Source organism: Leiobunum rupestre, chromosome 3, assembly GCF_980474605.1.
Source record: "Leiobunum rupestre chromosome 3, qqLeiRupe1.1.hap1, whole genome shotgun sequence".
NCBI lineage: Eukaryota > Metazoa > Arthropoda > Arachnida > Opiliones > Sclerosomatidae > Leiobunum > Leiobunum rupestre.
The window spans coordinates 50,225,537-50,250,563 of record NC_143386.1 but is presented as its reverse complement, the minus strand read 5'-3'; the positions used below and the strand labels follow the sequence as shown (position 1 = coordinate 50,250,563).

General features: G+C 36.7%; 1 protein-coding gene across 1 annotated transcript in view; it reads right to left on the bottom strand.

Moving 5' to 3' along the window:
- Nucleotides 1–723: 723 nt before the first annotated feature.
- Nucleotides 724–25,027, bottom strand: part of LOC149952509 (protein white-like) — a 32,201-nt gene continuing 7,897 nt past the window's right edge. The window contains exons 6-13 of the mRNA XM_090169727.1: nt 23,204–23,335; nt 20,821–20,913; nt 19,231–19,288; nt 17,149–17,226; nt 15,984–16,089; nt 13,658–13,758; nt 12,862–12,932; nt 724–828 (exon numbers count right to left, since the gene is read on the bottom strand). Of these exons, the coding sequence (XP_090025853.1) occupies nt 724–828; nt 12,862–12,932; nt 13,658–13,758; nt 15,984–16,089; nt 17,149–17,226; nt 19,231–19,288; nt 20,821–20,913; nt 23,204–23,335 (744 nt within the window). The remainder of the gene's footprint in view (nt 829–12,861; nt 12,933–13,657; nt 13,759–15,983; nt 16,090–17,148; nt 17,227–19,230; nt 19,289–20,820; nt 20,914–23,203; nt 23,336–25,027) is intronic.

Genomic DNA, 25,027 nt, shown 5'->3' with positions numbered 1-25,027 from the left:
ATCCGTCAACTGCCCCTATGGTCCCTGGAAACTTAAATTGTTCATGACGGTACTCCATTGTTATTTTCATTTAAGTCTTTGATGGTCATTTTAGTAATTCGAAGAAACTCAAGGTATATCAAGTGTGAATTTTCCTTTGATAAATCAAAACAGTCACCCACACTGCGATAGCTCTTGCGGGTTCCAAGAATTCATAGTGATAACAAAATCTCTTTTCAACAGGAATCGTAAATAACTTTACTTCGTGCAGATCCATATCACATGATCAAGATCTACAAAATATTAAATATTTTTGACTTCATAAATTGGAACGATTGTGGAAAATTATCTCCATTCCTCTGGTTGACATACGGAGATGGCTCTTGATGTCAGACGGAATACAATATGCGATAGTATTTTCTAAACAGGCAGTTGTTCGGTTAGGAACTATTTCTTCTTAGAAATCAGAGAATCTTTCATTATTAAAAAGGTCACTAAATCAAAAGTACAGGTTTTTTACGATTATGCTTGTTGAACGCAGCCAAATTTTCAGTTTCGGTAATATTTCACAAGATTTTTATTATAAATAAATAAATCTTAAATCATCAGTTTTTAAACAGTTTTTATATAACTATTTATAAAATACAAGAAAATAGAAAATATTAAGCAGAATGATTAGCATATATATTTAAACAAGGCGTAAGTAAATTAGAGAACTTTGAAATATTTGAATCGTAGGAGACACTATTCTCTATACAACTTCGATTTTATATAAAACAGTACGTTTGCAATAACGAAAAATATCACTGCGCAGAGAAAAACTATCCAGAGGTTTTTGTAGAAGTTGTCCTAGAAATAAAAAAGCAGGTTATATACAGCATAATTATAAGGAAATTAAATGAACACTGGGTAAGAGGCGATTGATTAACTACGAGCTATAAAATGCACGTGAAGGTATAGAAATACTTAAGAAAAATAATTCTTTGAATTGTTTCAAATTTAGAAATGTTTATTAATAACATTAACCTATCTAATTTCTTTAATGTATTTTTTTCCAATGTCACGATTTTTTCTTTAAACTATTAGATAGCTTTACCGATTTGGTTTCAATTGGACTTTTAAGTAGGTCTTCGTAATACTTAAGTAATAAATAATAAATAATTCCTCAACGCGTATCGTATCTGGAGGATAACAAGTATGGTCTAGAAAATAGTCCTAGCCCTTGCTCAACAATATTAATTCACCAAGGCGTAGGAAGATGGCGACAAAATGTGAGTAGTGGCCGTACGTGGGGTGAATCAGAAGGGAACGGGAAAGACGAGAGACTCGAATTCAGAATGGAAACCCTTTGTCAAGAATCAATCACAAAATATTTATTTAACAATATATAATGACTCTATACACAAATAAGCATAATGGAGAAAATTATTATTTTCGTTCCTTCATATTTAGGGGAATAGTTCTATTTGACTCTTGTGATGGTTAGGACACCACGAGAGAGTCTAAACCAAAACAATTGTGACCTCATGTCTTATGTGGGCCATTATTAAATTTAAGACTTGTGTCTTGTGATGCTACGGATGCCGTCGTCTGAACTTGGAAAAGTCGCTAGTGGATGGCTCTACGTGGTTGTAGGGGAGGGGGGCTTAGTGGGTCTTGCAAACTCGTGGCTAGCCCTGGTCTCTGACATTGATTTAAAGCGGGAGAGAACGCTGCAGCTGGTAATATCTATCACTGTAGCAGAGACGTGGTCTTGACCTTGCAAGATGGGAAAAATCACGCTGTTGTTAGAATCTTGCTACCTGGTAGTAAGACTGAGGCCGGCGAACATGAAAATGGTTTCATGAGATCGCTGTGAGATGAGGGAAGGTTGGCGGTCTTATCTTTTGTCCAGGGCATACCTCGGGAAAGTTTAAGGAAATATCTGGGCTTGGGAAGGGTTAGGAATATATTGCACTAGGGTCATATGACAGAGAGAAAAACACTTTCATGAGCACTATCATGCGAGGGATTTCATTTTAGTCTCGCTGAAGGCAGGGTTTTAGTTTATAATTTATTTTAATAAAACTGTTTAACTTTATTTTATAGCGAGGGTTAACCGATTTCTATTATCTGTATAAACTATATTCAATTCTTATGTGACAATCAAAAGCATTTTAAGTTTTAAGTTGACGTTAAATTTAATTATGTTTAACAAGTGTGGAATCGTTTTTATTAAATAGATCTTTGAATTCCAAGACATTTAAAATATTGGATTTTAGGAATACTCAAGAATAACTACTAATAAATAGGCAAACTAGTACCTTACATACACAGAACAAAATGGTAAAGACTCGGTCGTTACAAGATACTATTCCTCGAGAGCTTATTAAATATTGATGAAGAGTACAAAAAAAAATGTAAGCATGTGGGGGTAGGTGAACCTGAAAGGTTACAATTCCTCTAGATAGTTGGACATTATTAAATAATATTTCGAAAAAAATGTAAATGATATAAATTTTTGGACCTTTTAAGTGTAATTTACCAATGTTAAATCTTGTTTATTTTTTAGTTTTTGAAAAAAAATTTTGCTAAACGAAAACGAAATCCCAAAGTTAATTTTCCATTTAGGCGTATTCAAAATTCACGAAAGTCCTTGATTCGAAATTTCGAACCAAATAGGAAAGAACCAGTTGGAGATACAGGATCAGTGGCGTAGTATCGTTTGGGAAAGGCACAGCTGCTTAAACCCTGGAGGTCAGTAACTTAATTTAAAATAAAGCAAATAACGGTAATTGTTAAGAATGTTTTGTATTTTGAAATTAAACAGATGGTTTTGAGTCGATCTTTAAGACAAAAAAGATTTTTGTTAGTATTATGATACCAAAGCAATGTTTCCTTAAACATTATTTATATTTGGGCTCTTATATTTTTAATAATTCATTTGGTATTTTTTTAACCAAACCGAAAAGTTTGAAGGGGCAATCACATTGGTAGCCTCATCCAGCAAAATATTTTCGAGGGTCATTGCCTGTGAGTAATGAGTAGCCTTCGGTTTTAAGAAGCGCTATTAGAGGAAATAAATTTACCAAATTATCACCACATTTTGCTTCGCATAACTTAGCGAGGCTTGTTAAAGTGAAATTATATTTGTCATACCAATCTAAATGACCTAAACGAATGCCTTTGCGGCACTTTCTTTTGTCGCTTTGTCTTCGAGTGTAATGTAATCGGTTGTAGTAAACGCGTTGAAAGCGCCCTTATACCCACATACAAAATGTAACAAACGGATTTTGCCATGACAGCTTCCCAGCCGTCCGCCCTCAAGCTGATCTCCCAGACGTTCGCACTCTACACAATAGCAGATTGAGCTGCAACAGCTTCCCCGACGTTCACGCTTCTACTATATAAAGGGGAGACTGAGAAACGCCTAGACCGAGGTTCCTTCACTTCGAGGAATCGTGGACGAGATTCGGAATCTGGAATCAAGATTCTTGATTCCCCTAAGATTCTAGATTCAAGCAATATTCCGTGATTCCGCTGTGATTCCTTTATATTCAGGGATTCTATTTTGAGTCCGTGAGTCTACTCTTAATTCTTTGATTCTTATTTAATTCCGTGATACTTGTTCGATTCCGTGACATTGCTGTAAGCTCGTCGCTCGCTGTGACTGCACCAGCCGTGTTTACTAAGACATCCGTAACTACTACACCGCCGCCCGTCAATGCTACGCAGCCACTTGTCACCGTTGGTGTTAATCCGCCACCAGTCACCACTGACCTGCTTTCAGACGATACTAATCCTAAATCAATCGCCCCGACCCAGCGTTATAACATCAGGGCGCGAACGTTTCCTTCAAATCATAAAAATTAAACTCTTGTATATACAGACTCGCAATAGTACTATCTTAAAGCTCTTAGGAATAAAATTTTCAAACTTAAGGAGATGTGAGTGATATTTTAGTACACAGTTGTGGTCGTAAATCACCTTTTGTTTGATTGTGAGGGCTTCAATCCTGGAGGCCTATTCTACAGTAATCGGTCAGCGAGTGATAAATTTTTTGTCGACTGACTGAGCGACCACTCCCTAACTAAAATCGTTCAGAATTTTGGAAATGGGTATTCTATTCATCTTATTCGGCGATGTAGTTACTAGATCAGTCGTTCAATGGTATGAACGACGGAGATTTTAAACCAAAAATTCCTCCTATGAATTTAGCCAATCACGACGTCCGTTGCAAAGGGTTTTGCAATCAGCTGCTGCCGGTCAGCTGGGGAAAAAACCCAAACAGCACACTCCGCGTCACACGTGGTTATTGTTGGCTTCATATTGTCGTGTTTAAATTAAAATGGCAACTAACAATGGGAAACGGTCGGGGAAAATATCGGATATACAAAGAGAAATAATGGTGAATTATATGAGTAGTAATCCGGAGTTTTTATCATCAAAACAATCGCAAACGTTCACAAACAAAAAAGGCTCAATGTGGGAAACTTTAGCAAACATGCTAAACAGTGATGGAAGTGGTCCACAAAAAAGGGTCATTTAATTCGAAAGCTTGTGATTCATCTCTTATCACTCTTTGTCTTCTTATATCTCGAAGACCTAACCTATCAGCTATTAATAATAATTAATCTTAATATTTGCAATTCGATTATTGCTTCCGCCATTTTATTGAGAATATTGGTCGGTGAGATCTTAACTACACCATCAGACCATGTCGTTCACTGAACGATAAATTCTGGTAGTTACCTAACGAGAAAAAATTTAACGACGGAGTAGAATTCCATTTTTATCTTTAAGCGATAATTTTTTTAAACGACTTGTTTCGTCGTTCAAAAGCCTAACGAGTCGAGTAGAATAGGCCTCCAGGTGGTTTGGAAACTCGATTAAGTTCCGTTGTTAAGGCATTTTCATCGTACCTTCATTTTGTAAAACTTTCACGCATTTCCACGGCTTTGGTTTCAAAATCCTCTACGTTTGAAACGCAAAAACAGCGAGTAAGGTATGAACCTAGTCAAGTGTCTTAACTGGAAAGAAGAAGTTGGTAAAAGAAAGGAACAAAAAAAAGGTTGTCGATAGATGCTCGTGGAAACCCCTTCGCTATCAACTGTAATGGTCATGTATAGAAACGTTATGGAGGTGTCAGATACATTGGCAGTGATCTACAACGAGGTATTCGTGTTACAAAATTCATGGATAAATATATGAAGTTCTTGGTGACTATAAGATGCAAATTGGGCGACATCGGTGATAATCGGGAATGGGGTCAGAGTAGCTGGAGAAAAAGGTATTCTGCTCATCCAACAAACAGATTGGCGTAACCTTGTTTCATTTTCATTCACATTTCTCTCATTTACTTGTAAAACGTCCCGTTGAATGACACAGTGTTGAGTGTCAGTAGCAGCTCAGCCATACGTAATAAACTATCAGTGAGGTTATCTGTTGGTATAGCTGTTGAGACCATAGTAGTGAGGACTAATGGTTAAGAGAGCGAATTTATGTCCAAGTGATACGCCACCGGTGTTTTCCTTTAAAGTAACAATTATAAAACATACAAAGAGCGTCATTGGTGTCCTTCGTGCAACTAAAGGCTGCATTATTTCGTCTAAGAAACTTGAAAGAGCAGGCAGATACAATTGAATGGCTTTGATTTCCAGACTTATGAATTTTCAGTAAAAGGTAGAAACGAGAAGTTCGGTTGTAACCAGACCAACTGTTAAAAGGAATTTTTAGTCTCTAGATGGCTTACCACCGGGTTAATGTAGGTAATTGTAATGTCTTCAAATAGCAGTTATTTAGAAAGAAATGAAATGCATAACAGAGATAACTTTTATGGTGTATGGCCTGGGTAACGGTTACATAACAACTAAGCCTTTTTCGTGGTCATATTTTATTCTTCCAAGTGCGTGCGCTTAATTTTGAAGTTTAAAATAGTTATTCGTTAATATAAAGGATGTAACATCTCCCCCCCCCCCCTTTAAGATTTTTTTTAATTATGAATTATTGAAACTAGTATGGAGTACATTTTTTGGTGGTTGTTCCTTACGTGTGGATTGGCGCTGATAGATATAGGAAACGTATATAAAGGTCTAGATAAAATATTTCAAAGGTAGTGAATGCGGAGGTGACAGCTAGCAGAAACGCGTAATTTCAGCAGGCTATCCTTATAAGTCGCTATCTATCGGTAATAAAGCTCGTGCTATCGTCGCGAAAGCCATTGTCTCCTGCTTAAAAATTATACTAAAAGTCACCAACAGATTGTGTCTAAAGACTACGGCCTGCGGAAAGGTCAAGCACGTAGTACTTAAATGCTAAGAGAGCTCGCGCTCCTGGTCACGTGCCTTCCTCGGTGTCTGCTAGATGTTAATTCCGTATTTTATGTTAGGCTTAGACGCCCCGAAATTTATCAAGACCTTTATATACATTTCTTATACCTATGGTGTAGAATTGGCAAAACATTTCGGTGAAGTGGAGTTGTTACGGGTTCTTCGGAGAGTTTTCGACCGTTCTGGTTATCATCCACGACTATTTGTTGGTTTTGTTTGCGACTTGTTTTGGGGGTAGTGATGTCGTTGTTGATAGTCTGGATTTACTTGTCATCGTTGGGTAACATTTTTTGTGGTATTGGCTTGGTGCAGAATAGTCGCGTTGCGGGATTGGTAATTGTTTGAGGGATCCATGGAACAGGCCTGATACTGAGTCACTTTTCTCACTTAAAATAACTTTTTTTTAAAAATCTGTCACTAAGTCACTTTTACCAAAATCTGACGCTAAAAGTCACTTTTTCCAAAATTGTTAGATTTTCTTAGCATTGAACGTAAGAAAACTGTCTTACAACCTATATTTTACAAATAATAGAACAAAATCAAACTCCGTTCGCTTTTATTTTTAAAAATTTTGAAAAGGCCGGCAGTTACGTTAATAATTTGCTCATTTTGGCGCTGCTGTAGTCGATAAGCTCTGGGTGAGTACGTATGCTCATATGATTTAATTAATTGAGGATTTGAAAGGCACTTGGTACACTTCATGTTACGATGAAACCACAAATAGTGCTGGCCACCAAGAACTTCAAACAACAGTAAGATATTGGTCTGCGTGAAGGAACATGGTTGTTTCTCAACATCTGGAAACATTTTTTATTCGAAAGGCGACTGGTGAAGATCTATATGAGAAGCTTACTATTACAATAGATAATGCGATTATTCCATTAAAAAATTTGTTGATGCTAAGGTCTGATGGACATAATGTAAATAAAAAAGGTTAAACGTTTAATGCCAGAAAAAGTGATCCTCTCTAGAAAAAAGAAACTTTTAAATATTGGAATTTGCAATATTCACATCATTCACAATGCATTTCTGAAAGGTGTACATGAATTGGGGAATAATGCTTCAGATTTGATCTACACTGTTCATCATTTTTTATGGTTGGCCAGCAAGATGGGAAGCTTTTGAAAAAATTCAAGAAGAAATGAAAGTCCCTAATCATAATTTCATCAAACATGTTGCTTCACGATGGCTAACCACGGAGAACGCCGCAGAAAGATTCTTGGAACAGGGGGTGGCAGTAGTTCATTATTTTTTTACGTATATTCCCAAAGGTGAACCTACTTAAACTGGAGCTAATGGCTACAAGAAGATTTCAACGTATCTTAAGCTATCATCGATGAAAGCGGAAGCCATGTTTGTGATTTCAAGTGCTAAGATTTTTACTAAATTTACTGGAACATTAATGCAATTCATGTTTTACACAGTGAACTAAGTACTCTACTCAATGTACAAGTAATAGAGTCTGCAAACCGGGAACTTTCACGAAATAAGAAACCGTTTCGGCTGATAAATTTAAAGATGATAACTGTCTAAATTTGCAAGACATTGTTTGTGCTGAAAATGTTTCAGAAGAGATTAAGTTGAAATGTACCCAAAAGGAACAAATATGTTTCTTAAAATCTGCTAGAGACCATTATGTAAAATTATGTCAACATATTCTTTCAAAATCGCCAGTTTCATCAAATAACTTTCTTAAGTACTTTCGTTGTTTCCAACCAGAAAAAATTGTATCTCAAAAAGTTGCAATGATATTATTTCAATTGCTAGAGCTTTTCCTTTAGAGGTCAAGACAGATGAGTTACTAGATGAATTGAAGCTACTAAAATTGAGAAAGAAACAATGCCAAAAACGTCTCACCAAGATAAAGAACGAATCGATGTTTATTGGAGACAATTTCTTTTTCAAGAAACAGATATAGGTGGTATTGAGTACCTAAATGTTTCAATGCTAGTCAAAGCAGCTCTTTCTCTTTATCATGGAAATGGAGACGTGGAAAGAAGATTTTCCAAATCGGGTAAAGTTTTTACAGAAGAAAGAGCTAGTATCGGTGAAAGAACCTTAAACGCCATATTAACAATTAAGGATGTCTTACAGAGCTTTCGCAACAAACCAGAATGTGTCCCAGTTACCAAAGAAATTATTACATTATGACTGAATGCTCGTAAATATTTTCAGAATTATTTGGAAAATCAGAAGCTTAAAATAGAAAAAGAGAGAACTGCAGCGCTCGAATAGGAAAAAAAGAAAGTGGAAATAAAGGAACATTTAAAAAATAGAGAAAGATGCTACAGATTTAAAGAAACAAAAAACAGAGTTGCGTGAGAAACGATTTAAAGAAGATCGCAAAAGGAAAATGCCGAGCAGCTTTTTAATGAAGCAAATAAGCGCTTGAAAAAAGCGATTAGTGATAAAAACTTCGTAGAAGTTGAATTGGCCCAAGCCATGTTAGTAGGTGTTATGAAAGTTAAAGAAGGAGAAGAAGTTGAAAAGAAATCGGCTGACACGATTCAAAAGAAAATAGATAAAAAATAATTTATTCTAATTTCGTCTTTTTTTTTAAAAAGTGATAAAACTTCCTATGGCTATATAATTTACTATTTTGAATTTGTAACTAGTCAAAAAACGCAATAAAAAAGTATTTTTTTACCATTTTAGTTAGATTTGCAGTCACTATTTAGTCACTTTTCGGTCACTGATTTTTAATGTTAAGTCACTAAACTCACTAAATTCAACTGTGTAAGTGAGTATCAGGCCTGGTGGAAGTTTGTGTACAAAATCTTGGTCGTACATGTACATGTACATGTTTTGATAAATGTCTTTGTAACCGAATGTATAACGCGATAAATAAATTTGGATTGGTTTTAGCATCAAGCTGTTATGGTTTAAATGGTTTCCGTGAGCAATTTGGATTTATACGTTTGATCCATTAACTTTTGTAATAGTCCAAGGGCTGGTGCCAAAGTATGATTAAAATTTTGTTCATTCAATGATTTAAGGGAGAACCGTGTTTCGTTGTTTGAGAGTGTGGTGGTGTTAATGGTGTAATTTGTCAGCGTGTTCTTTCATCGTTGCTTTCTGTTGAGTGTCTCTTTCTTGTGTTGTCGCGTCGAATGGAGAAATGAGAATGGTTGCCGGCAACCGAGTATTTATGGGACCATTGAAAAGCAAGGTCGCTGGGGATTGACCGGTAGTGGGATGAGTCGCTGCGTGGTAGTTTAGTAGGTTATATGATAAAGCTGTGGTCCACGATCGTTGGTCAATGATCGCAGTCCGAATTACTCTACCTAGAATAAGCATCTGACGCTCTATAAGCCCATTGGCTTATGACCATCGGGGAGTGATCCTTTGATGGTCGAAAACGAATCCTTTGGTGAATTGAGCGAAGTCTCTGCTGTTAAAAGGAGGAACGTTGTCACTTTTCATCGTGAGAGGAACTGCAAACATAGAAAAAATGTTTTTCAAAGTTTGAATAGTTGGGGTGGCTGCTGTTGATTTTTGAGTATATTTCATTGGGTAGCAGATATATGAGTCGGTGATCACGGGTATGTGTGGTTCTGTAGGTGTGGGTTTGAAGAAGTCGATTGAGATCGAATGCCATGTATGTTTTGGTACAGTGGACATGGATAGTGGTTGGTACTGTTTGTTGGGCGTGTTAGCTTGACACGAGATACAAGTATCGATTATTGACTTAACGTTTTCAATAAGGTGAGGAAACCACACCTTGTCTCGCAGCGTTTATTTTGTACGGACTATGCCGGGATGTCCTTGATGCGCTGTCGCAATGGTACGATCCACGAGATATTCTGGTAGGATAATTAGGTTTTCTCGGAAAATAATGTTGTCTTCTTCAGAAATTGAATTTCTTTAGAGTTTGAACGCATTCCATCGTCGTAAATCAGATTCATCGGGTGTCTATGTATCCCACAGGGTGGTGATAGTTAGTGCTTAGGTAATGCACGTAATAATCGATCATTTGATGTTTCGGTTTGGACTTCGGAGAGAGTTATAGCACCGAGCGATGAACAAGATGCAACGAGTAAGTGTTCTGTCGAATCCTCCGAGTTTTCAATTGGGTGACGAGACATTTAATCCATGGGATTAGTTTTGCCTGGGTGATATACTACAGTGAATGTGTATTGCTCGAGGCGTAAAATCCCATTTGTCTGCGGCTTGATGTGGGAGAACGAGGATTGTTGAAGATAGGAACGAACGGTTTGTGGTCAGTTATGACCTTAAAATTTGATCCAGCAAGGTAAAGATGAAATTTTTCGCTTCCGAAGGTAATAATTTATCTCTCAATTTGAAAGTACCGCTGTTCTGTTGGGGTAAGAGCTCGACTAGCAAATTCAATTACGGTGTCATTTCCATTTTTATCAGTTTGAATGATCATGGCTGCTAATCCAACTGGGGAAGCGTCTACAATCACTTTTGATTATTTTGCGCTATCGAAATATTGTAAATTAGTACATTGGGTTAACTGGTGTTTAATTTGCTTAATTGAATCCTGGTGAGTTGAGGTCCAAGCGCGATAATTTTAAAGTTTAAAATAGTAATCCGTTTATAGAAACGATATTAAAGTTGTGACCTGTTCTTTGCAAGTCATATTTTATTCTGTGGAGGACATAGAACCTGTTAAAGTGACTAAACTCGTTAAAAAAAACTTGTATATGTTTTGTCATCCTTACTAATTCGTTTATATAAAAACCATAAATTAAAACCAATTAATTCTAGGTTATCTATGTATATTTTTAGTCTCTGTTATTTGACGCATTGATCTAATATTTTTCCAATTTCAAAAAGAAAATTTTGCTATGTCTATGGACATCTAAAATCTAAGTTGCTCTTAAAAAGTGTAAAGATACGAATAATTCTTAGATTTAAAAAAAAATATTAAATAATATTATACAAGTAGTCATATTTATCGATTCTAGTAGTATTCTAGTTCATAAATATCAATAACCCATATCCATCCGGGTCCCTCTGTAGCACAAATAAAATTATAAAGATAAAGCACTAAATCACAATGTCTCCCAGAAACATTATGAAAAACGTCCAAATACGATTTTCCTTTATCGCGTATCCTACTTCACCCAACTATAGAAGAATTTGAACTCGATAGAGACTACAAGCGACATTTCTAGCGGCCAGAAAAATATGTAGAAAGATTCAGCGCGTGATTTAGGATGATTATAGCTTTTTGCTTTTGATTTAAAATTGAGCGCCATTTTATTAGTCAATTTGCATTTTTGATCTTTATTTTATCGACTTTCTGTTGTGCAAATCCGATTGAATCAAACCTATGTAGACCTAGAATAGGACGTGGAACACTTTTCTAATTTAAACCATCTTCGTAACTCTTACGGTTTTCGAGATAATTTTTGGATGACCTTGAAGACATGGTTCAAGGTCATCGAAATATTTATAGTAGGTATTCCCCTACTCACTGTATGCGACCTGAAAATTTCAGTTTTCTACCTAAAAAAGGTTTGGAGATATTCGCGGCGCCTACTTTTTTTTCGTTTCGTCCCACTGTGCGCCGTTATATGCAGGTTTTATAATAATGCTATGCCCATCTTTAAGAGAACGAATGACAGCTTGTTTATCTTGTGAAATGTTTTTCTGATCCAAGATGGAAACCGTTAGATTCTCTATTTCATTTTTTACAAAAGGTGATGTACAGCTCCAAGGCCTAATGCGTCGATACCACGGAACTGAACGTCCATCTTACAGGCTTAAATATCTGAAATATCGTGAGAGGTACTCGCGAAAGAGGTGGGTTGTCATGAAATTGTTAACGAAGTCAATGACTTCTTAAGTATGCTTCAATACCACAAAGCAGCAGAAATTCCTCAGGGGGACGTTTTCTGTGATGACTAATAGGCCGTTCACCCTCCGATCACTAGGTATTGCAACCACGTGTTTTTCCTTGAGAATTAGAATCAACTGCTATTCGGGTAATGAGCCGAGACGTTTTGCTCCATTTAATTATGTTTGATGACCGATCAAGCACAATAACCAGAGAATCGTTATGTTAACTGAAACCTCCTTCTTGGAGACGAGATAACGATGACTTAAATGTTTCTGTCCATTTGGCTCCTTTGGAAACAACGTAATATTTTAACAGTCGTTTGGAAGTTACAAATATAATATGGGTAGTAAGTCGTATAAACAGATCATTTCTAGTAATAGAAAACAGTTTAGAATGACGTTATTCTTTAGGAATCTTTAGGCAAAAACGAAAGATTTCCTGAAGTCTTGGAAGATTTAATAAGTCTGTATAACACAACTGAAGGAACTGGTGGTAATCCCGGAGAATGTCAAGGATTTAGACCGCAGTAGTTGATAAATCCCTGATAAGTCGAAACAGCAGATAATTTTATACAATTTTAAAGCAGGGCAATGCAGGGGGAAATTGATGAAAGAGTAAAATAAACCGTTTTACTGAACTTCTAAATCCGCGGTACTTCGGCAAATATGCCTTCATGACGGTACAAGATTTTATTTTAAATCCTCAAGTGACTTTTTATATTTCTGGTTAATAAAAAAACAACTTCAGATATTAAAAACAACAAACCTTTTCATATCCATGCTTTAGCAATATTTGATCACCCGAAGTTATACAATTGGTCGAATTATCAATGCACTCTGAAAAGTGTAATTTGAAAAATGAAATTAAATTTAGCTAAAGTTTTAAATTTTGGAGCCAAAAATTTACGAAAATAAACTACCAACAGTTTCAGGGCCTATACGGGGTACTATATCTGTAATAAAGATTTTTATCACTTACTATCTAGGGGGACATGCTTAAAATGGTTTGATGTTGGTATTGTGACCAATTGCGAATAACAATTGCTGGTGATATCTAATCACCTCCTATTGCCAATATCCCAATTAGTCACTTATCGACAGCCAAGGGTTCGCTTCAAGGAAACACAATAGGTAGGTAAACATAAAAATAAAGATCGATTATATCCTTTAAGCCTTTTTTACACAAATTAATTATATCCACTTCTGAAACCTTGCCACCCATGGTTCGCTCACAAAGCTAAAATAGAGGAGCCGTAGAAGCGTAAAGGCAGACTGAATTCAGCGCTCAATTAGAAGACGTTTGCTCGTTCCATCAGGTGACGAACACTGTAATTATCATATTATAAAACTTGTAGAGGTTAACGATAATAGTGAGTGTAGGACTTCGGGACACGAAGAGCTTATCACCACCCTCCTATGAAATGAAACTCAGCCGCTTGATTTAAAGCCAATAAAAGTATCTAGCTCACTGGGGTCTAATCTACCTTAGGCTTGTTGAAAGTGATAGCTAGTAATATTAATATGCTACCAAATACAAATTTCAAAAAAAAATTATCTTATACCCAGATGTGGTATTGAAGTTAATACGCAATCCATTGCAGCTTCCAAAGCACGTGTAAAATAATTCCAATCTCGCAGCCACACCAAAAATTTCGGAACGGACCTGGAAATTTTGGGATATCGTTAAGAAGGATTATTGTGACAATACAATATTAAAATTTTAAAACTCTGATTTTTTAGTAAGAAAGGTGCCGCAATGTATTTATAATAATAAAATGTGAAACACCTTTCACTCTTAACAGGAATTGGCTTGAGGCTTGGAATAATTGACATAGACATTTTTCTTTTCCGACAGTGAATCGATGAATGTAAGCAATATAGTACTAGGCGTCACTCGTCAACCACACCAACTTTGGGTTATTTACGTAAAAGTATATTTTATTGCAGCGTACGTTTTGAGGCCTCTTTCGACCACGAGGCTTTACGTCTAGTCCACCTTGTAGCCAATTCGCCAAAGCAGGCGTAAGATATATATGGTAGCAATAAAATCTATAATTTTAGATAAAATTTTAACTTTACTATTTTTTTATAGATAGATAATTTGCTTTTATATAATTGCTATGCAACCATATATAAATACAGTGTGTCAGAATTTATAGCCCGGTGAACCTAGTAACAAAGATCATACCACCGGAGGTCTATCATCATAGTGCCCTACGCCAGCGTCCCCTCCGCCCGGACAGGTGACAAAACCAGCATGGGTAGCAGAACAATACTACTGATGGTCGCACCTTTGACGCAATCCACCCAACCCAGCAGAAGGTGCAGCAATGGGGAACCATTTCCCACTTCGCAAGTATGAGTAAGAGTGTTAGTAAGAGTGGATGCTGTAGCAACTCCAGCCGACACCCTACCTACGTAGTTAAGGAGTCAAACTCTTTGGAGAGAGCTCCTAAAGGGGAACGACGAGCACACAGCAGTCCAAAGTAACCCGGCACAGCTGGGACCAGAAATCCCGGTGGCACCCCAAAAGGCCGGGAAACAGGACTGCCGTGCCCTCATACGGAGGCCCGCCGCCCCACAGCAGGCTACCCAATCCGCCGAGGCGGCCAGTTTGCACGGACCCTCTCCGTTAGCCTGAGCCGAAGCGCAGTATCCAGCCCAAACCTAACCGAAGTCGGAGGTGGAGATAGGACTTTTTGATCAAAGCTAACATCTCCCAGTGCGCCACCGCCTTTATGGGTTACAAGAGCCGGACCCCGACTCCCCGGTAAAGCCACCAGTTATTTCCACTCCAACCCCTTTAGGGCCCGGATATAAATACAACTAAATGCTTTGCTCTTGCAATTTTGTTTATTTAAAGGCCGAGAAGAGAGATTCTACTTTCTCGTTCGTAAATTTTGACCCTCGCCAAACGGAACTGGTCGATTTATTGAGGAGTGACAGCGTTGACAGCTTGACCGATGACTCACACCGTTTTTGAATAAAATATCGATCATGAGCATAACTTAATCTGTCAGAGCTATCAAGTAAGTTTTCAGGCCTGTCAAGCTAGTTGTCAGAGATGTCAATCAGTTGTCACTCATCACAAAAAAATTACAGGATGAGAGGGGTAAAAATTCGCTCTCTTCTCGGTCTTTAAGACACTAAATTGCCGCATCTCTCTTTTTAACGTTCATTTAAGCATTTTTTATTTGATTTCCTTTTTTAAAGCTTAATTGAGATAGATTATTTTGAGAATTGAATTTGCGCTTTTCTCTTTATAGTGCAATCAACTAACGAAACCAGCGCTCCTCTTTTTAAACGATCATCGAAGAAAATAAACTAATGCTAAATTCTTTTAACGCTCATGAGGACAAAGAAAACGGGACTTTGGAATTTAAATCCTTATTTGAAAAATGAAATCGGGGCTACTCCCTTTTCACGATCAATTGAGAAATGAAATCGGCACTCCTCCATTTCACGATCAATTGAGAAATGAAATCGGCACTCCTCCATTTCACGATCAATTGAGAAATGAAATTGGCACTCCTATCTTTCGCAATCAATTGGGAAATGAAATCGGCACTTGTATCTTTTCGCAATCAATTGAGAAATGAATTCAGGGCTTCTCTCCTTACCGTCTCGCGTCGTATGAGAATACCATAATATACGAATTAGTTTTATGTAGCTCGAGACAAGCTTAAATTTTTTTAAAGTGATTCTCGTTAAATATACTACAAGTTAATGGAATAACAATAAAATTACATAAAAAGATACAGAAACTGAATGAAAATAGCTTTGCACCAAAAAGATTAACAATTTTCTGCCTAAACCACAAACAAATCTGGTTAAAAATTTAAGTACCATACCAGAAATGAAATTATCAAATAAAAAAAATGTGTGTACTTCATATTTATAAAAACTCCATTAGCGACCAATAGAAGCATTAGCACTGGGCTCAGACATTCCCCAATTAATCTCATTCGGTTCAAGAATATAGTATACAGCGCTCCTAAAAAGAAATAATTTGTTAAGTAACAACTTTTGGTAAAAGACTGGTATATCACCTTGCTTATTCAGATAATTTATTATAATTTTGAAGATATAAAACTTTATTTTAATATTCGGGATCATCATTAACTAAAGGTCACCTACTAGGTCATCCCTAATTCAAAGCAAAGTATAGTAAAAGTTTGCTTTAGAGATATTTAAGACTTAAATACAAAGCAAAAATTTTAAAAAGAGTCCTTAAGAAATTTCTAGATATATGAGAAAATAAACTACACAGTTAACAAAGTGCAGCTATGATGCACAATAATAACATTAAAACACAATTAGTTTCTTCGTATAAAGAAAAGAAATATATTTAACTATATCAATCGCGAAGAAGGAAATAAGTCCAACGATTTGGTTTTGCAAATTTAGTTAAAGGGATTCTCGTTGCTTTGCTTTAGCCTCACCTCTGCCCCCCCCCCTACTATTTGGGCATGTTATGGGCCCCTCGGCTTAAAACTACTAAGCCTATTGGATAATCCACCACTGACTGCTCGGTATTCGAACGTCGGTGGGTGTTTAGCCGTCATGGGTCGGCTTGCCCGCATTTAATGTTTGTATTTCATTTCACTTTTGCCACCTTATCAATTGTCCTTTAGTTTCTGATCCCTAGCACGCCGAGCTTCATCCTACTATGACGGTAAGTCATATGTGTCATTTCCCAGTCCTAGGCCCCGAAATGGTATTAAACAGGTGGTCAATTTTGTGGGAAATAATGTTTAAAAACGTTATGGTATAATATGGTAAATAATAGTTTATAATTAATTTAAATAAATTATTTCTAGTATTTTAAACTTAAACCTGGATTTATTGTTATAAAATAAGATCGTCTTTCCATTTTTAATGATTCTCTTGATTTCACATATCATTTTATAATATAAACCAATATTTACTATAATTTACCAAATTTACCATTTTTTACAAGTGGTTTTCACAATATTCGAAAAAAGTGGTATTTTTGGAACACTGCTCACGTCCAACGTTGGTTATCGTAATTTCAAAAAAGTTTAGAGCTTACCAAATGTTATGGAAGATAATATCAACAGAATAATGACGAAGTATAACCAAAAGAATGTCGACGTCTTATAGGGAAATACTAAAATGAAAAATAAATATTTATTTCTTATTCAGGTGTTATCTGTAACGGAACTTAAATGGGAACAATTTCTCTAAATCCATTGGTTCTCGAGATAAACTTTGTATGACCGTGAAACATGAGTTAAGGGTGAACTGAGTTTGCAAATTTTTAAGTCGCCCTACCAGATCAGAATGTCTAGTAAGAGTATTTTGTGGGCTATTAGCCCTTCAACCTGGTCTCTTGTACATCATTTTTATCTCGACCTTCCTGTTTTGTTTAAATTTCCTAGACTTGTTATTGGTCAAATTAGGTTATATTAAAGCTCTTTAGACATAGTTCAAGGTCATGGAAATTTCCGTTGTCAAATAGCCTCTTGCACGTTTTATTTGGAGTTATTGGACTTGTATCGTTTTGCGGTTAACACCCTGTATATATAGCGGCCTTTTGAAGTAAGTGGGTGAAATATATCTACTATTCAATATAAACTTTAATAAATAGTGGGTTAATGGTAATTTAAACAGTAGATGGAAAGTACATTGCCGGTTTCAGGTTAATTTCGCAGAGGTTTTACAATAATTTGAGTATGATATACCTGTAACTAATAGTTAAAAATTGGATCGCTTATTGTGTTCGATTTAGAGTAATGACTGGTGGTAAAAAAGGCCGCTATATATTGGCTAAGAAGGAAAACAGTAATGAAAAGGATCATTTTTCGCCATTGGTCGTGTACAACCTCCTAACAATTGACGTTCCTAACGAATGCCGATCCTTACCTTACCAGTGACGACACTTACCATGAAAGATCCTTACCAGGGACTTTCCTAACGCGCGACTTTCCTAACGCGCGACCTTCCTAACGCGCGACCTTCCTGGCGCGCGACCTTCCTGGCGCGCGACCTTCCTGGCGCGCGACCTTCCTGGCGCGCGACCTTCCTGGCGCGCGACCTTCCTGGCGCGCGACCTTCCTGGCGCGCGACCTTCCTGGCGCGCGACCTTCCTGGCGCGCGACCTTCCTGACGCGCGACCTTCCTGACGCGCGACCTTCCTGACGCGCGACCTTCCTGACGCGCGACCTTCCTGACGCGCGACCTTCCTGACGCGCGACCTTCCTGACGCGCGACCTTCCTGACGCGCGACCTTCCTGACGCGCGACCTTCCTGACGCGCGACCTTCCTGACGCGCGACCTTCCTGACGCGCGACCTTCCTGACGCGCGACCTTCCTGACGCGCGACCTTCCTGACGCGCGACCTTCCTGACGCGCGACCTTCCTGACGCGCGACCTTCCTGACGCGCGACCTTCCTGACGCGCGACCTTCCTGACGCGCGACCTTCCTGACGCGCGACCTTCCTGACGCGCGACCTTCCTGACGCGCGACCTTCCTGACGCGCGACCTTCCTGACGCGCGACCTTCCTGACGCGCGACCTTCCTGACGCGCGACCTTCCTGACGCGCGACCTTCCTGACGCGCGACCTTCCTGACGCGCGACCTTCCTGACGCGCGACCTTCCTTACGCGGGATGCTACTTACCAGGAACGTTCCTTACCAGTGACTTCCATCACCAAAGTAATAGATTGTTGCTTAGACACGAGCTGTTAGTACATATCATTGAGTTTAACTTCTTAAAAGAACTGCTTATTGAACCATTCAAAATTTATAAAATATTTAAAACTACGGGAGTTTTCGGACTTAATCACCCAGTGTTATTTTCCCAGAAGATATATTTAAATGCATCTTTAAAAATTTACCGTCATGCAAGATATTCAAAATCTAGTATTTAGATTCTTTACTGTGCTATTTTAATTTTATAACTATTTTTCGTTTGGTAGTTATTAGTCGGCGTAGCATTACAAATAATGTCTGGTAGCTAGAGAGAACTTAAATTTATTTTAGAACGGTTTAAAAGAAACACTTATACTATGTGGTGCTTTAAAATATAATTATTAAGCAATGTAAAGAAATAAAGATTCCATTTATATTTACATAAATGTATGTTTGCAGTATCGAATGACTTACACATACCTCCTGAAAAATACATAATTGACAATAATGGTAAGGCCGCCACTGCATACCAAATGAACTGCGAAAAAAGAAAACCCTTTAGAACTTTCTATTGAAATCTACTTTTTTACATGCATTCGAAAATAATTGGAAACCAAATCGTAGAAAGGAATAAAAACCACGGTAAGTAGACGTTAAGAGCATTTATACATGGTGTCTGATTTGCTCTGACAAGGCATTTTTTTTCTAACACTACATAAAGTAGAGTTTTAAAACTTTCAGAGTATACGTATAACGTAAATAGCATTGAATTTTCTCAATTTTCGGAATATTAAAAAAAGGTTTTCATGATTTTCAAAAATTAATTTTTTTGACCAGTAGGTGATAGACGAAAACGTGTATCGAAAAAGTTGTAGAGCCTACTTGAAAACGTACAAATGAAATTGGTTCGGTCGAAAAAGATCGAAATTTCATTATGATACGACGTCATAGGAGGTAATAACTTTTTCCGGCACTGTAAGAAATCGCATTTTAAGCATTATTCGTAATGTAAAATCATTATCCTTAGTTATACTGTAGTCCTAATAGGATGCTTCTTTATTCTCGCGAAAAGTGTGCATTAATGTTTCAATTGTTTTACGGTGCAGACAATCGGAACGCTCTAAGAGTAAGTTAGTTATTTAATATTCACTATCCGAACAGAACACCAAGTCATTTCACATTTCTTGAAGCTGTTGGAGATTTAAACATCCATGGGTATGTCAATCGCAAGTTCCGTTGAGTAGGTCATCAAAATATTTACATGGAAGATACTGTCCTAATCTTCTTTGTTTCTAACTTTAAACGCAGTATCAGGAGCGCAAGCGGGGACCTGTTTTTGGCAAAGGACTTGGTTTGGAGAACGGTGTGAAACCACAGCTTCCATCCATTTTAAACGACTCTTTCTCCAAACGTGCTACGTGATGAAGGCCCAGAGGAAAAAGTCGACCTATGATAGGTTTGGCGATCTTGGAGGCCATAGAACGGGACCGCTACTTCCAATCCATCGCTGATATGACGAGTCGTTCATTTTGAGACTTGCTTTATCGTGCAGAAATACACATTGCAGCAAACGCAGGAATAATTTAACTCTACCTATTATAGGTTTTGGGAAAAATGCGATATCAGAGCAGAATCCGACCCCTGTTTAGCTCTCGGCAGAGATCGGCACACTTAATAGAGACTAATCACGAATCGTTGAATAATCTTGTTTGCCTCTGACTTCTAGAATAAAAACCACGCTCCTATGCCTTACTGCTTGGAATCCTTGCCGCTTTCTTATTGTCTTAGGGAAAGACACTTTGGTGCGATCGCAGGCTCTCTCTCTCTGTGCAGCCGGAAAACATCTCCCGAAAATCAAGAAAAAAGAGGCTACAATTGCCCCTGAATACATTCTGGCTGAGATGTATTGAGAATCCACTTCTCTTTTTTAAGGAAAATTTTACAATATTGCCATAGATATAAATAAATCATTATTTAAATATTGTCTTGAAGAAAATAACTTTGCGTTCCAAAGATATGTTCAAAGCTGCGTTTACTATTAGAGACTTTCTAGTAGAGATGTTTACTTACTATAACCAAAACTAAACTTGAAAGGAAAGCAAATGAATTGTAAAGATACTTCTGTTGTTCTTTGTAGACCAGTTGCAGTTGTAAGCCAAGACTCTGAAAGTAAAATGAAATATAGTTTTAGGACACTAACTCACAGTTCAGAGTTTATCTTCAAAAGGGGTATGAGAGGAAAAATCTGAGCAATTAGTCTACAAACACTTCCTCGTTATCCTATCTTAGGCCAGAAAGCGAATCTAAATGAAAGTATAAAATCCCAAAAAATCCCTCTCCAGACCAGCAGTGCACTCATTATACCATAATTTCTTTTTATTGTAGCGACACGAGTTTCACCTCAATAATTGCATTTAAAGTAGCTTTTGCATAAATAAATAGAAAAAAAGCTGGAACACATTAAAATAATTACTTTATTTGGGATCAAAGATCAAACTATTTAAACTAATAAAAATAATTGAAAGTTTTGGGTTTTAAAAATAAGGAAATTAATTTCAGAATTTTATGCTCAATATAAAATCAGGTAATTAGACCAAATTTAGTAAAATAATCTTTACATTATTTTAGGTCGAAGAAACCCAACAAACGAAATGAATTCGAAATGCACAGGTAAAGCAAGTATCTTGGAATTTCAACTGGGTTTTAGATCATAAAATTTAAAACCCATAATATCTATCTCTTAGTTTTGATTAAAGCTATTTAATTTTGGCCGAAAGAGAAAACCTTGATTAAGCGAAGACGCTACCGAGAGCCACTATTTTGACATTTATTAGATAATTCAACCCGAATGTCATACGGTACTTACGCTGCTAGTAAAAGCTTCGAGTTCTTCACTAATTACCGAATAGAGCGTCTATTGGTAAACGCGATTATTTTCGTGAAACGAGTAAGCCTAGATATATAAAAGATTTAATTTTACGAAACCCACAAGAAAGTAGGTTAGACTGGAATATATTTTAAGGGTTGGTCATGAGAAAATAATTCAAATGTAAAGAATCGTTTTTCTTGTACAAACTATCCACTGGTTTTTATTATTTGGTTCCACTTATGTTTAAACAAAAACTTTATTAATAAATTAAGAATGTCAGTCGAAGATCGGACAAAATAGGTTTGAATTGGACCGTGGGTGTACTAAATCTGAACACTATAATTTAAAATAGGACAACAATTCGCATACTTTGGACGCAAATGGATTTAGCATTGGTCATTTCTTGATTTAATTGACCTTCGACGGAAAATTTGGTCGAAGATTAAATAAAATGGTATATCAACCGTTACGGACCCAGTATTTCAAAAACCCAAACTGAATTAACAGTAAATTTCAAGAAAGTTATGAACGAACTCATTGGCGTGAGACGACTCAAGATAATGAAAATGAAATAAAAATTAACTGCCGAAACGTTGCAGCCAAAAAATTCCGAGCTCGACGTGATTTGCAATCCAATGCACGGTTCTTTAGAAGCCTAAATTGTAATCATCGCCGCCGATGTTAACCTTCGTTTCTAAAAAGATATCAAGGATCGGTCTGCGTCAAGAAATCTGACGCAAAACGCGTTTACGTCTCAAAATCCCAAAAATATTAACCTACGAAACAAAAAGTACAAACAGTACATTTTATGTTCCTATTCAATAATCAATCATTAGATTGAAAAAGCAATAATTTTTTTTTTACTTTTGGTCTCGTTTTCTAATTTCAATAATTCTTGGATAAAACGGAAATTAGCTCGCAAAGAGAGTTTGACATAATATTTTAGGTAAAAACATTTATTTTTCGAATATATACGCTTTAAATTATTTCAAATAATCTGATTTTATACTCTAATCAATTAATCTCAGATCATGTCGGTTACGCATTATTTAAACACCAGTGGGCTTGCCTGGGACACAATAAGAGTAACTATGCACACTAAGGGGCAAATGTCGAAAATTTTCGACTAAGGTTATCGAAACTTTGGCATTGTCACTGGTTATATTAATTTGTTTTTAATTCGCAATATGTTTAATAGTCCGAATGTTAAAATGCGGATATTACGCTTAATAGCTTAAAACAATAACTTAAGAGTCATTTCTCTTTAATTTAAAAAAAGGTGGTTTCACCATTTTGGTGTTTTTATTTGAAGTTTGAAATTCCAATTGAGATGGTGAAATTATTAAAAAATAATTTGCGCGGTGTTTAGCTATTTTTCGGCTTTAAAATAGGAACACTCTCGCACTTTTTCATAAGCTATTATTTTTAAATTAATATATTTCCCAAGGTTTCCAAACTTATTCGGGTCCAATCTTACCCTCACTCACCATACTACGGATTTAAATCATTATGCTTTAGTTTCTAACTACGGTGTGTCATGCCATTATGATGTCATTAATGAATGTAAAATAAACGACGACTTACCACCACTTCAAATACAATTGAAAAGTATCCCGTAGTGATCACTATAGCTAATATTTTCCCGGTAATAAGATCAGCTTCCCGGCTTGTTAAACGTTGTTTTGGGAAACATACCGCTATCCAAAGAGCGGTAATCTGTTCAGAAAAATGGAAAACCGGACGTTAAAAACCAAAAGGAATTACTTAAGACTTCTGGTATGAAAATCACAAAGACAATATGGGCTAAAAGGTCTTAATTAAAACCGATTCAGCAATTCGTTTGGAAGTATTAATACACTGAGTCTGAACAGACAAGCTAATCTTTATTTGGTATTTGTCACTTGCCCTTGAGGAAGTGTCAGAAAAAAATGTCCTTATAACTTTTTTGTTTAAAACGTGGATGCAGAGTCGCCAGGAGTAAGTGACCTCGCACAGCCAGAACGGAAAGAAACTAGCTCTAAAACCCACTCACCGTCAAAAATGGTACTTTCGAAAAATAGCCTTAAATTAATTCTATTAAATTTTTATATTTTGACGAAAAATAGAGGATTATTTTATAGATGCGCCAAATTTTGGTAAAATAATTATTATTTAATAGAAAATAACCCATACAATAATAATCTTTACCTCCTGGAGTTCGCTATCGCTATGTTTTACATATTTTACGGTACAATTATTCCCTAGACCTCTGTGCAACACCTCTTTCGAGACCACCCACCCCAAAGCTCCTAATTCCCCCTCCAGCCCAAGCCTGTTTTCCCCTGGCCCGTATATTATAAATTTAAAAAATAGCAAAATAAAGCCAATTTCGGTATATTTACTTATTTCAGAAGTTTCAAGGAATTGGCGCCCCCCAAAAAAGTTTAGTGCCCCGAGTTTTGGCGGCTTTGAAAAGAAGCGAGAAAACCGCTCACATAGCTAATCTACCTGAATGTTGATCCTAGTTGATCCCGCATTTGAAAATTAATATTGTATTCTTGGAAAACAAACAACACACCTGCGATTTTCTAAAACGGCGTTAAGAAGACACACAGCACCAAGAACAACGTAGTAATATGAGTACTCCCAAAAGTGGCATAATAACAAACGTGTGCCAGTTCCGATTCTTTCAAATGCTAAAGATGCGATAGAGTTACAACGCACTGAAGGCAAGACTAGGATTGGCGATACACCCACTTTCCGCTTTGTGCTCAGCTTTTGTAGTTATGTCACTTTTGGTACTCCGTTAATTACGGAATCATTTCTTGTCGTCTCACAACACTTTAAGAAAGACTAAAGCTTACTACGAGTGTTGCCATATTTCCATAGCCTTTTTTATTTATTCGAATTTTCATTTTAAGCTCCCTTTCAGCGAGAACTTTCATCTGTGTCCAGAATGAAGCCTGGGTTCTAAAAATAGTGAGTATTACTATCTTCATTTAGGAAAATTTAGGTAACGTCAAAAATATTAAAATATTTAAGTTCATTTCTAATTTTTTTCTTACCAAAAGAAGCTGCAATAAAACCCATTCAGCGATTCGCAGTTCGCTAGTAGGTTTTAATACATAATGCAATAAACTAATTATTATAGTTGTAAGTGCTGTTATTATAACCATCGACATGAAAATTTTGCGATATCAAAAATATATATATAAAATATCAAACCTAGTTGACCTGTTTTGGCTTAAGTACGGTAAGAAGTTGACTTGTTTAATTAGTCTGGCAAATCTGGTAAGCCACCAACCGCAAATAATTCATTCAGCGATTCCATTTTCACTACGTAGGGGGGTCGTGTAGAGAGAGGGTTTTTTTTATTAAAGCACCCATCGCTTTAAACAACTGAAAACAACACGTTGTTTTATATTATTG